At 49.0% G+C, this 12699-nt stretch overlaps 1 protein-coding gene across 1 annotated transcript in view; it reads right to left on the bottom strand.

Moving 5' to 3' along the window:
• Positions 1 to 1153: 1153 nt before the first annotated feature.
• LOC125363945 (O-acyltransferase like protein-like) overlaps positions 1154 to 12699 on the bottom strand; it is a 48356-nt gene continuing 36810 nt past the window's right edge. The window contains exons 10-15 of the mRNA XM_048363282.1: positions 11834 to 11913; positions 8739 to 8852; positions 6467 to 6599; positions 4781 to 4967; positions 1781 to 1923; positions 1154 to 1285 (exon numbers count right to left, since the gene is read on the bottom strand). Of these exons, the coding sequence (XP_048219239.1) occupies positions 1154 to 1285; positions 1781 to 1923; positions 4781 to 4967; positions 6467 to 6599; positions 8739 to 8852; positions 11834 to 11913 (789 nt within the window). The remainder of the gene's footprint in view (positions 1286 to 1780; positions 1924 to 4780; positions 4968 to 6466; positions 6600 to 8738; positions 8853 to 11833; positions 11914 to 12699) is intronic.

Raw genomic sequence — 12699 nt, 5'->3', positions numbered from 1 at the left:
CAAATAGCTTGAGTTAAGGGGTTTTGTTGTTGTTGAATTTTTGTGTGTGTATGTGTACACTAGTCCCTGGGCTTGAACTGGGTGCTGAGCTTTTTTTTTCTCAAGGCTAGCACTCTACCAGTTGAGTCACAGCTCCTCATTTTGGTGGTTAATTAGTGAGTAGAGATGAGTTTCATGGACTTTCCTGCCTAGGCCGCCTTTGAACCAGGATCCTCAGATCTCAGCCTCCCAAGGGTTAGAACAGGTGTGAGCCACTAGATCTGGGTTCAAGTTTAGTTTTGCTTCTGTTTACCAATCAAGCAAGGCTGGGGTCCCTTAATAGTACTGACAAGTCTTGCCTGCTTCAAATTCTACAAACCTGGCTTCTATTTTCATTTATTTTAACACTAAGATCATAGAGAAAATCAAACCCAGCCAGACGCCAGTGGCTCATACCTGTTTTTGGAGGCTGAGCTCTGAGGATCAATGTTCAAAGCCAGCCCAGCAGGAAAAGCCCGTGAGACTCCAATTCATTAGCAATTAATATCAATTAACTGGCAAATAACTCCAGTTAACTGGCCAGGGGTGGATGTGTGATTTAAGTGATAAGAGTACCAGTAGGAAAAAGCTGGAGGAGTAGCATCCAGGCCCTGAGTTCGAATTCCAGCCTCAAGAAAGAAAGGGAGAGAAACAAAGAAAGAGAGGGAGAAAGAGGAAGGGAGGAAGGGAGGAAGGGAGGAAGGGAGGAAGGAAGGAAGGAAGGAAGGAAGGAAGGAAGGAAGGAAGGAAGGAAGGAAGGAAGGAAGGAAGGAAGGAAGAAAAGAAAGGAGGAAGGAAGGAGAGGTGGTTTATGTGGTAGAGCGCTAGTTGTGATCCAAAAAGCTCAGGAACAGTGCCTAGTCCCTGAGTTCAAGCCCCAGGACAGACACTCTCTCTCACTCTCTCTCTCTCTCTCTCTCTCTCTCACACACACACACACACACACACACACACACACACACACACACACACACACACACACACACACCATAGAATCCTTTTTCTATAGTAAGTCACAGAGGACTTGTGCGCATGAACCACTCACAGCATGGACTCCACCCCCCCTTGCCAGGGGCCCAGGTAGGTAGGTGCCCTGGGTGGGCAGGAGGCCGCCTGGCCCGGTTCCCACCTTGGTTCAGGGCGCGGCGGCGGCGGGCGCTGGGCCGCTCAGGCCCCTCCTCAGCGCCTGCCAGGGCTGCTCGATGCCCAGCGTCAGCGCCAGTCCCAAGACGAAGGTCAGCGCACAGTGTCCCAAGAAGAGATAGAACTGCGGGGAGGGAGGGAGGCGCGGGGTGCCCGGGACGCTTGAAACCCATAGAGATCCCATCTTCCTCTCCCAACCCCAAGCAGACGGCCTGTGGTTTGCTGAGTGAGGCCGGGATGGGTGCGCCCGGGGCCAGGGAGGGGGGCCGGCCGGGGTGGGTGCGCCCGGGGCCGGGGAGGGGGGGCCGGCCGGGATGGGTGCGCCCGGGGCCGGGGAGGGGGGCGGGCCGGGGTGGGTGCGCCCGGGGCCGGGGAGGGGGGCGGGCCGGGGTGGGTGCGCCCGGGGCCGGGGAGGGGGGCCGGCCGGGATGGGTGCGCCCGGGGCCGGGGAGGGGGGCCGGCCGGGATGGGTGCGCCCGGGGCCGGGGAGGGGGGCCGGCCGGGGTGGGTGCGCCCGGGGCCGGGGAGGGGGGCCGGCCGGGATGGGTGCGCCCGGGGCCGGGGAGGGGGGCCGGCCGGGGTGGGTGCGCCCAGGGCCGGGGAGCGGGGCTTGGCTCACCATGCTGATGTCCGTGTAGTGCAGAAGGCTCTCCTGAAGGCCGTTGTGGACCATGATCACGGCCGGATGCAGCAGGTAGCAAGCGAAGCTGAGGGCAGCGGGCAGCCGCCAGAGCTCCCAGGAAAGCACTCGGTTCACCAGCCCTGGGGGGGGACGTGAGCACCAGCTCGCCCAGCTTGGCAAGCCTGGATTCAACCTATGGGCCATCTCCCAGGCTTCTCCCTCACCTTCTCCCCCTTGTCATGGCCTCTAAGAAAGGGATTTTTTTCCCCCCTTACCTATTGCTCCACCCCCAGCTACATCCCAAGAGCACTTTCAAACACCCAACAAATATACTAAAATACTGTATCACACCTGTAACCCTAGCTACTCAGGAGGCTGAGATCTGAGGCTCGAGGTTCAAAGCCAGCCCAGACAGGAAAGTCCATGAGACTCTTATCTCCAATTAACCACACACCACACACATACACACACACACACACACACACACACACACACACACACACACACACACACACAATCTGGAAGTGGAGCTGTAGCTTAGGTGGTAGAGTGCTAGCCTTGAGCAAAAAACGATCAGGGACAGCACCCGGGTCTTGAGTTCTAGCCCCAGGACTGGCCAAAAACAACAACCCCAAACCCAAAACACACACACACACACACACACACGTGTGTGTGTATTTAAATATGTTTATATGTTATATAAAATATATGTAAACATGTATTGAACACAATTATTTACATATGTATATGTGTGTATAAATACTTTTATGTATAAAATGTTGGAGTTTGGGGGGAGCAGTTGTGGGGCTGAAACTCAGGGCCTGGGCACTGTCCCTGAGCTCGTTTGCTCAAGGCTAGCACTCTACCACTTTCAGCCACAACACCACTTCTGGTTTTTCAGTGGCTCGTTGGAGATAAGAATATACTGGGGACTTTTCTGCTGGCTTCAAGCGGTGATCCTCAAATCTGTCTCCTGAGTAGCTAGGATTCCAGGCGTGAGACACCAGCACCCAGCATAATATGTATATGTATCTATATATGTGTGCATATACATATATATATATTAAGTAACTAAACAAAGATCAACTCAGAGCTGCAGACACATTTGCCCACGTGAAGGCCATTTGAGGTGAAGCAAGCTGTTTACTGTGAAATCGAACAAACTCATTCCACAGAGGAGTCATCCCATTAAGTTGACGCTGTACATGCAGACTTTGTGGGCTGTAGAACTTCAAGTTACTTTGTAAATCTGCTTTGACTTTATAAAAGTGTGTGCTATCAATATCAAGATTTCTATCTAGGCTTATCATTGTTTGTGTTTAGGTAAAAGTAGAATAAGCAATAAGTTCCGCCCACACTAAGGATTTTAGAGAATTCCTCTTCCTTTAGAGGAGGTTCAAACTCAAGTTTAAGGACCATTGCTGAAGGTGACAGGTGTCCCCAAAGGCATTAACTGGAGGAATAACTGATCAGGCGACTTGGCAGCTCAAGAGCACTTTGGGCATTATGAGGCCCTTTTGTTTTAGGTTGATGCCAACCGAAGATGATCAATGGGATTATTTGACCATCAAGCTCTTTCCTGGTCCCGAAAGTTGCAATTCAACACTTCCTCAAATGGTGCTTTTGTTTTTGACTGAAGGTCATCCGTTTCTAAAGATTTATCTAATTGCCTGCTTCTACACTGGCCTCCAGGTTAATCTTGAGATCTAGTAGATAGTGTGGGAGATAGGAGTTTAGAACAGCAGCGGCACCTATACTCATGCATGGACTCATGAGAATTCGTCTTTGGTTAGTGCATGGCTTAAGAATTTAAAAAAAAAGGGGGGTGGGGGAACCAGGCCCGGTGGCTCACACCTGTAATCCTAGCTACTCAGAAGGCTGAGATCTGAGGATCAAGGTTCAAAGCCACCCCAGGAAAGTCTACGAGACTCTTATGTCCAATTGGCCACCAAGAACAAAAGCTGGATGTGGAGCTGTGGCTCAAGTGGTGGAGCACCAATCTCGAGTGGAAAAGCTAAGAGACAGCACCAGGCTCTGTGTTCAAGCCCCAGTACCAGCACCCAAAAGAAAACAAAGGGGGGGCTGGGGATATGGCCTAGAGGCAAGAGTGCTTGCCTCCTATACATGAGGTCCTGGGTTCAATTCCCCAGCACCACATATATAGAAAACAGCCAGAAGTGACCCTGTGGCTCAAGTGGCAGAGTGCTAGCCTTGAGCAAAAAAAAGAAGCCAGGAACAGTGCTCAGGCCCTGAGTCCAAGCCCCAGGACTGGCAAAAAGAAAAAAAAAAAAAAAAAAAGAAAAGAAAACAAAGGGTTTGTTGCCTGGAGAGTGAGATGTTATCCTTACTCAGACTACTGATTAAGAGCCGTTGAACATTTGTTCCATCTTCCAACTTAACTATAACTAGTCCTCTCTCACCATCATTGGTGTTCACCATGCTCCTGAAGGTTCTGGAGATTGAACTCTAAGCCTCACGCATGCTAGACACCCATTCTGCCACTTGACCCATGACCCGACCCCTTAGTTTTTAGTTTATTTTCTGAGACAGCATCTCTTTCTCTTTTTATTTTATTTTTGGCCCGTCCTGGGCCTTGAACTCCTTCCTGGGCCTGAGCACTGTCCCTGGCTTCTTTTTGCTCAAGGCTAGCACTCTGCCACTTGAGCCACAGCGCCACTTCTGGCCATTTCCTATATATGTGGTGCTGGGGAATCGAACCTAGGGCTTCATGTATACGAGGCAAGCACTCTGGCCACTAGGCCATCTTCCCAGCCCCTGAGACAGCATCTCTTTTGCCTATGCTAGCTTCACATTTATGATTCTCCTGTCTCTGCTGGAGTTCTTGTGTAGCTTCTCACCCAGCCACTACAGGCCCCAATGTGTCTTTCAGAAACTGTGTTGATATACAGAAAGCAACATAAAAGCCCCACACAGTACATGTGGTATGTTTTTCCCAAGGATGTGGACAGGCTGATATTTTGGGGGGGCCCCTCCTACCTCCATAGCCTTCTTGACATGCAAGGATGACCCAACCCAGGGCCGCGGCCCACAGCGTCCGGTGCAGGGCCTGGTAGAGGGCAGAGGCCGCGAAGGAAGTAGCGGAGGCATCGTCCACTGCATAGGCCAGAGCGACGACCAGGAGCAGGGTGAGCAGGGCACAGGTCCAGCCCAGCACGGCTTGCACCTGCCGAGACGGAGGGGCACATCTGAGCTACTATGTAGTGACAATTATTTTTGCACAAATTCACTCGTGTGGTATCATTTCGCTGACTTCAGATCTCTACATGGTAACCTCAGTCACTGAGCACATGTGGCTAGAGTGTTCAGCTTCACAGTGATCATGGGTTAGGAATGGTGGGGAAGAGAAAAATGGGAGACCACAAACAGGGGACCCTAATATCTGGCCTCTATAGTCCTATGGCCATGTCCTAGGTATCTAAGTGCATCCTCTCTTGCAGCCTTAACATAGTCCAGCACCTGTGCTATCTCTCCCCAGCTTCTTCCAGTTCGGACTCTCTGGGTGCTTACTTTCTAGCTTTGAATGGCTTGGGTACCCAACACAGTGTGGACCCAACACATCTCTGCCGTTTATCCAGCTCATCTTAGCTTGTGTCCTTCCTAACACTGGCCCGTGAGTGTCCTCAGGGCCCCCTCCTCTTTTTCCTTCTGGTTGGTCATGGTGCTTGAACTCAGAGCCTGGGCATTCTCCCTGAGCTCTTTCCCTCAAGGCTAGTGCTCCACCACTTTGAGCCACAGTACCACTTCCGGTTTCCTGGTGGTTCATTGGAGAGAAGAGTCTCACAGGCTTTCCTGTCCAAGTTGACATCAAACTGTGATCCTCAGGTCTCAGCATCCTGGGCAGCGAGGATTATAGGCATGAGCCACCAGTGCCCAGCCCCCTCAGCTTTCCCCTTTGCTCACACTCATCTTCTCCCGGGGCTCCCATGTAACCTAGACTGTTCAAATAGCTCTTCAATGGCTCTCTGCTCTCATTTACAATGGACAGCACTTCCCAGGCCCTATATAAATGCCAACCTATGAAAGTCACTTAGCCCAGTAGATACTCCATTCTTCCTCGTTTAGTCCTAGATTCAAGGACCAGGGCCTCATCTCTGCACCCAGAACCTAGATAACCAAGGCAGGACCTAGCAGAGGGTAGGTGAAGAATTGTACACTAGGCCTGCAATGGGATTCCTAATCCTTCAACTTGTGAGCAGGCTCAGACTCCTTTTTAAATTAAATTTTATTAACAAGGTGATGTACAGAGGGGGCATAGTTACATAATAAAGTAGTGAGTACATTTCTTGTCGTATTTGTTACACCCTCCCTCATTTTTCTTTCCCTTCCCTAGTTCAGGTAAGCATATATACAATATCCAGTGTACCCAAATCATAAACAGTAACCACGTGGAAAGGAAATTCACCTAGAACATTAAATGTAATGACAACAATAAAGTCCTCTTGTGTCCTTCTCTTGAAGTTCATTTTGCTTCATCTTACATAATGATATGTACATAGCTGCTGAGGCTCAGACTCTTTTGAGAAGCAAAGTCCTCCTTTAACACAAGCACATGGCAGCACCAAGAAGCTCCTAGCTTCCAGACTCTGGCTTGGAAGAACTAGGTAGCGCTATTCCCAGCCAGATCTGTGCTCCTGTTCACCAGAAGGCACGGGGAATCCATACCTTCGTTTTGAGAATGTTTGCCTGGCTATTTTGGTGCATGAAAATGCTCAGGAAGAGTCCCACGAGGAATGGCCCACACCGGCAGTAAGGCTTTGTGTAGTATTCCAAGAAGTACAACACAGTCTCATTTTCACTAAAAAAATAAAAAATAAAAAAATATATAGGGGCTGTGAATGTGGCTTAGTGGTAGAATGCCTGCCTAGCACGCACGGAGCCCTGGGTTCGATTCCCCAGCACCACATACACAGAAAAAGGCAGAAGTGGTGCTATGGTTCAAGTGGCAGAGTGCTAGCCTTGAGCAAAAAGAAGCCAGGGACAGTGCTCAGGCCCTGAGTCCAAGGCCCAGGACTGGCCAATAAATAAATAAATAAATAAATAAATAAATATAAATAAATAAATAAAAGAACTCAAATCCATTTTCCTCATAAGGAAGCCCTGGACCTGTTAAATAGGAGAAACTGGCAAGGGGCATCCTTCCAGGATCCAGATAGCCAGGTTGGAGAAGTGCCCATAACTACAGGTCCTGTCACAAGAGATGTCCAGGTTACACCCAGACCCACAGAAACAGAATTGCTGGGCAGGAGACCTAAGGGTGAGGTTGTTCAAGTGCCTGGGCCACGTTCACTAGGCTCGGAGTCCTCTCCCAGCTGGGCAGAGATGCCCAGAGGTGGAAACCGTTCTCAACGATTAGCCGTGGTTCTTCCCGCCGGCTATCCACTAGGACCCACGGGAGCTCTTACAAAAGCCAGCTGCCTGGACTCCATCCCAGAGACTCTGAGCTCACTGGTCCAAGGCAAGACTCTAAGGTGCATCGAGGGCCAGAAGCATGGGACTAGGCATGAGTAAGCATCCTTCTTGGCCACCTGGACACACCCAGAAAAGCATCACCTGCTCACATAACGTGAGAAGTGTATGGGCTGTCACAGTCAGGCTGTGTTGCAGCCATTCATTCTTTCACTTCATCCTTCAAGTGCTTTGCTCAGGCACAAATACAAGTTGAATACTTAGGTGTTAGGCACAATTCTGGGCTGTTCTCTTCTACTTTTCCTTCTCCTCTGTCTCCTTCATCTCCTTCTCCTCTTCTTCCTCTTTCAACCCTTCCCCTCCTCCTCCTCCTCCTCCTCCTCCTCCTCCTCCTCCTCCTCCTCCTCCTCCTCCTCCTCCTCCTCCTTCTTTCCTTCCTCCTTCTCCTCTTCTGCCTCCTTCTCCTCTTTCTCTGCTTTATTCACTCTTTTTGGTGGTACAAGGGTTTAAACTCGGGGATTTGTACATGATAAACAGGTTCTCTACCACTTGCATCACAACCCCAGCTCTTTTTGCTTAATTTTTAGCATCTCGAGCTTTTGCCAGCCTTGCATTTCAATCTTCTTACCTATGGCTTCCACATCACTGGTTTTACAAGCATGCACCACTATTACTATCTTGTTTATGGATGAGGCCTTGCTAACTTTTTTGCCCATGCTGGGCTTAATCTTCGTTCTGCCCACCACCATCCTCTTGGTCTCTGTCTTTCCATTAGCTGGGATTAGAGGCATGAATGGCTGAGTGGGCTGTTTTACATTGGGAAGTTAATGGAGGTCAGCTCTGGGAATATGACACTGGCATATGCATTTGAAAACAGGGAGAGTGAAGCCTCGAAGACACCTTAGGGCCAAAATAGTGGGTAATAAGTGCATGGGCTCTGGGGGTGGGGGGTGTTTGGTGTCTTGAAGGGAAAACAATTGTCTGGATTCAGCTAGCAGGAAGATGGTAGCTAGCACCAGACTACCATTGAGGGAATTTGAGTTGATGATCTGATATGTCTGACTTCCATTTGTGATACTCTGACTACTGAATTGGGAATAAACCCTAAGAGAATCCTACCAATGATTCCTATGTAACCCATAGGGAGGATATAAGCAAGAACTCACTGGGTATGTGGGGGGGGGGCTTGTTAATCATCTGTTCAAATTATACCCCCAGCTGTGTGACTTCAAAGAAGCAACCCCAAACTTCCTTCAATTGAGCTCTCTCATTCAATAATAAAACAAGAGAAACACATTTCAGCCACAAGGGGGTGCTCCCTTCCTCTGAAAAGCATTTCCACAGACAAACCCAGTTCAAGAAAAACCTCCCAAGGCAAGTCAGCTGAAACACAATCAAATGTTCTCATCCTGATTTCCACTTTCTCACAGGCCAGTGGGCACCGTGCCAACAGCCTGGCATTTGAAGCCACACTCCCCAGGAGGTCCCTACCCCAGTGAGGGCAGGCCAAGGACAGGAACCACATTACCTGGCTGCTGATGGAGACACCACCGGAAGTTTATAAGCCAGTGTGAGCAGAGCAGTGACGGTGAAAGATGCCAAGAACAGCATGACCCCAAGGAGGACAAGAATGTGTTTACTTCTGCAAGGAAGAGAGGACACAGGGAGAGACGCCCTTCAGTTTCCTTCACATTTGTAAACTGTGGCCATCCCATTTGTGGACACCATCTCTGGTGGCCTGACTTTTTTGGGGGAGGCGGGGGGGTTAGGAGACAGAGGGGTCTTTGGTGAGTGGGAAGAACTGGGTTGGGGTGGGAGTCCTTCAGGTGCTTGACCATTCCCTAGTTGTACAACCTTGGCTTGAGTTTCCTTGTCTAGAGTAGAGTCCTCGTTTGCTCCAGCTTACCATGTAGCCCCCAAATAAAACCATGCTTGGGACAGTCCCTTGTCATCTGCAAAACACTGTGGACTTAAGTGACAGGGTAGGAGAGTTGTTGAAGGCAAGATAGGGCGCAAAGTAGACACTCATTCCAAGGACAGGGGATGATGATAGAATCTGAAGGTGTTAACAGTTCAAATATGCAATGGCCCCCACAGCAACACATGTTAAACAATTGGTCCTCCGTTGGTGTAGCTATTCTGGAATGTTCTGGAAACTCTAGGAGGTGGGGCCTAGCTGGAGCAAGTAGGTCACTGAGGTGCATCCTTGGAGGCTATGTCTTGTCCCACATCTTCTCCTTCCTCTACTTAATTTCCTGTCCACCATGAGATGAACAGCCTCTACCACCATGTGCTCTATCGCCACCATGTTTTGCCCAAGCCCCTGGAGCCCAGCAGCTATGGACAAAACCCTCTGAACCTGCGAGCCAAAACAAATCCTTTTTACTGTACGTTATTCTCTACAGGACATGGTCAAGGCTATGGAACATCCAAATAACAGAAGGAAATCCTGGCAGAGTGTGGGACCATCATGTAGGGGTGGGAATAGGGAATCGGGCTGAGGAACAGGATGACAGGGGAAGCCATACCAGATGTGTTATCAAGGTGGCCAATGCTGAGCTCTTCCAGAATGCTCTGCAGAGCCTCAGGAAATGACTCTCAGAACATCTGGGGGAGGGAGTGCATGAAGGAGAGAAGTATTTCCCTAGTGTCTTCAAGTCATCAAGGGTCAAGGGTGGGTCACCAGACATTAATTCTAGCTTACTGTGGGACTGTGCCTCTCCCTGCAGGAGACCTAGCTATTACCATCACAGGTTCTGCAGCGAGAAAGAAGAAACTTGAGGACACAGACTCTAAGGGAGGGGTGACATGGCTGCCTTACCTGCTCACAATTGTAAAGGCGGAGACTAAGGACTTACAGTAACAGAAATGTCAAACGCAGATGCCTCCATTGAAAAAGAAAAAAAAAGTAATTTATCATTATCATGCATGCTCTTTGATCTGGCAATTTCTCTCAAGAGCATGTGTTCTAAAGAAACCCTGGAGCTGGAGATGAACGGTTGCCATGAAACTATTCATCAGGCCAATATTTATGAGAGTGCGTATGGAAATAATCTAAGCATTTCACAACGAGAGAAGGGATGAATAAATCACAGCTTATTCATGAAATGAAATGTTAGGCAGACACTGCAATTATTAAATAAAATAACAAAGGGAAATGCAAATATCACCAAAGTATTTTTAGAAGATGTTAACTCAGGCATGAGTGTCTCATAACTGTAGTCCTAGCTACTCAGGAAGCTGAAATCTGAGGATCTCAGTTCAAAGCCAGCCCAAACAAGATACTTCTTTCTAATTAACCACCAAGTAGGCAGAAGTGGAACACTGGTTTTGAGCAAAAAAGCTCAGGGACAGCACTTAGACTCTTGAGTTCAAGCCCCAGAAACAGCACAAACACAAAAAGCTCTACATACTAAAGCCATTATTTCTAATTAAGCAGTGAAACGTCAGAAGTAGAGGTGTGGCTCAATTGGTAGAGCAGCAGCCTTGAGAGCAAAAGCTAAGGAAGAGTTCACCACTGAGTTCAAGTCCCAGTACTAAAAAGATGTGTGTGTGTGTGTGTGTGTGTGTGTGTGTGTGTGTGTGTGTGTGTGTGTGATAATTTCAGGTATAGAAAACTGAGCCGAAAAAAAAAAATCAGACTAGACACCCAAATAATAACAATGAGTTTACCTTGCCTGAGTGATAAAAGATGAGCATTTCCCCCTCTCGATCATAATCCTTTCTAATATTTCCCAAATTGAACGCATATTTTAACAAAAATGAATAGTAAATCTCTCCAAATATGGCATGAGGAATCCACACACTGTAAACCTCCCTATGGATTACTGCGGCTGTAAGGTGATTTTTAAGCTAACAAAAATGAAGGTGATAGATACGGGCAGTGCAGAAAACAGGTACACCCACACCTGGCTGAGGGTACTGTAAATTACCTCCCCTTTCCCCAGGGCGATTGCAGTGTGTAACAAGCACCACAAAATTGCTCCTAGCCTTTGACCCCATAATTCCACTTGGAAACAGGTCCCCAAGGAAATAACCATGAGAAAAAAAAAATCATTTGTGTTCAAAGGCAATCATGGTGGTGCCATTTATAATCATGAAAAATGGGCACAATCTAGATGCCCAGCCATAAAAAAAATGGTACATAAATTCTCAAACTGACAGATTTACAGGTTATACCAACATGTTTACAAGAACTAGAATAGAAAATGCTGAGCACTAGGTATTACACATACACTGATTACAAGTCCACGATACACACAGAGATGAGAAGATGGTGTGGAAGGAGAAGAGCAGAATTCATTTCTTAGGGTTTGGTGGTGGTGTTGTTTTGGTGTCTGTCATGGGGCTTGAACTTAAGGCCTGGGTGCTGTTCCTGAGCTTTTGTGATTAAAGCCAGTGCTCTACCATTTCAGCAACAGCTCCGTTTCTGGGTCTTTTGGGGTTTGGGGTCTTTTTTGAAGGGAAGGGGTAGTTCATTGGAAATAAGAGTCTCACAGACTTTCCTCCCCTGGCTGGCCTTGAATCACAATCTTCAGATCTCAGCCTCCTGATTATCTAGGACTATAGGCATAAGCTACTGACACCTGACTCACTTCAACCCCCAGCCCTCCCTCGACTCACTTTCCATAGATGTAGATGAACAGCGGTGTTAAAAGATGAAACTGGAAGTCATTGGCAAGGTACCAAGTCCAGCCATTGCACTGTGGGGAGAGAGACCAAGAAAGAGAATAACCACCACCCTTCAGGTGCCAGGCTGCCCACCTTTCTCGCCTGCCTGGGCTGGGAGGAAGAGCTCCTGGGGCTATGGAGTGGACTTTATGGACTTTATGGAAAGTGAATTTAAGTTGGAGATGTTTCCCGTTCCCCATCTCAGGCCTCCTTGGCCTTCTGGCCTGGATGGTAGGTGAGCCTGCTGTTTTACAGCTCAAGCATTCCAACTGTTGGCCTCTTTTGTGTAAAACTAACCATCCCCAGTCTCCTAGGAGAGCCCTGGGAACTGGTCTCCATCCCGCCACAGGAATGCGGGGGGGGGGGGGGCTTCTCCCCCTTGCCCAGCCCCTCCCCTCATCTCTAGGTGGGAAGAATGTGTTCCTGGGGAGCCATTAGTTCCCACACAGGACTGACACGGAAAGGGCTGGAACCCATGGGGTTCCCACAGGGTCCACACGGTGAGGAATGCGGTTGTTATCTACATTCATTTCATTCTTCCGGGTAAGGAAGTTCCTGTGTGTACTTCTCCTGTGCCTTGGGCCCCAAGCCAGTCCAGATTCACCAAGAAATGAGGCAGCTTTGTCCTCAGAGATTCCCATTATGGGGAAAGGGCCGGGCCCGGAGGTCCTGGCAAGGAGCTAAGGTGAGCTGTCACCTGAAAGACAAGGAGAAGCTGGGTGGAGCGGGGCCTGTCTCTAACTCTAGCACTTGGAAGGCCAAGGCAGGAGGATCAAGAGTTCCAGGTCAGCCAGGTCTCCATAGCAGGGAGAAGAAGA

This window comes from Perognathus longimembris, chromosome 15 (genome assembly GCF_023159225.1).
Source record: "Perognathus longimembris pacificus isolate PPM17 chromosome 15, ASM2315922v1, whole genome shotgun sequence".
Taxonomy (NCBI): domain Eukaryota; kingdom Metazoa; phylum Chordata; class Mammalia; order Rodentia; family Heteromyidae; genus Perognathus; species Perognathus longimembris.
Note: the sequence above shows the minus strand (reverse complement) of the source record. Positions and strands in the feature narration are given on the sequence as shown.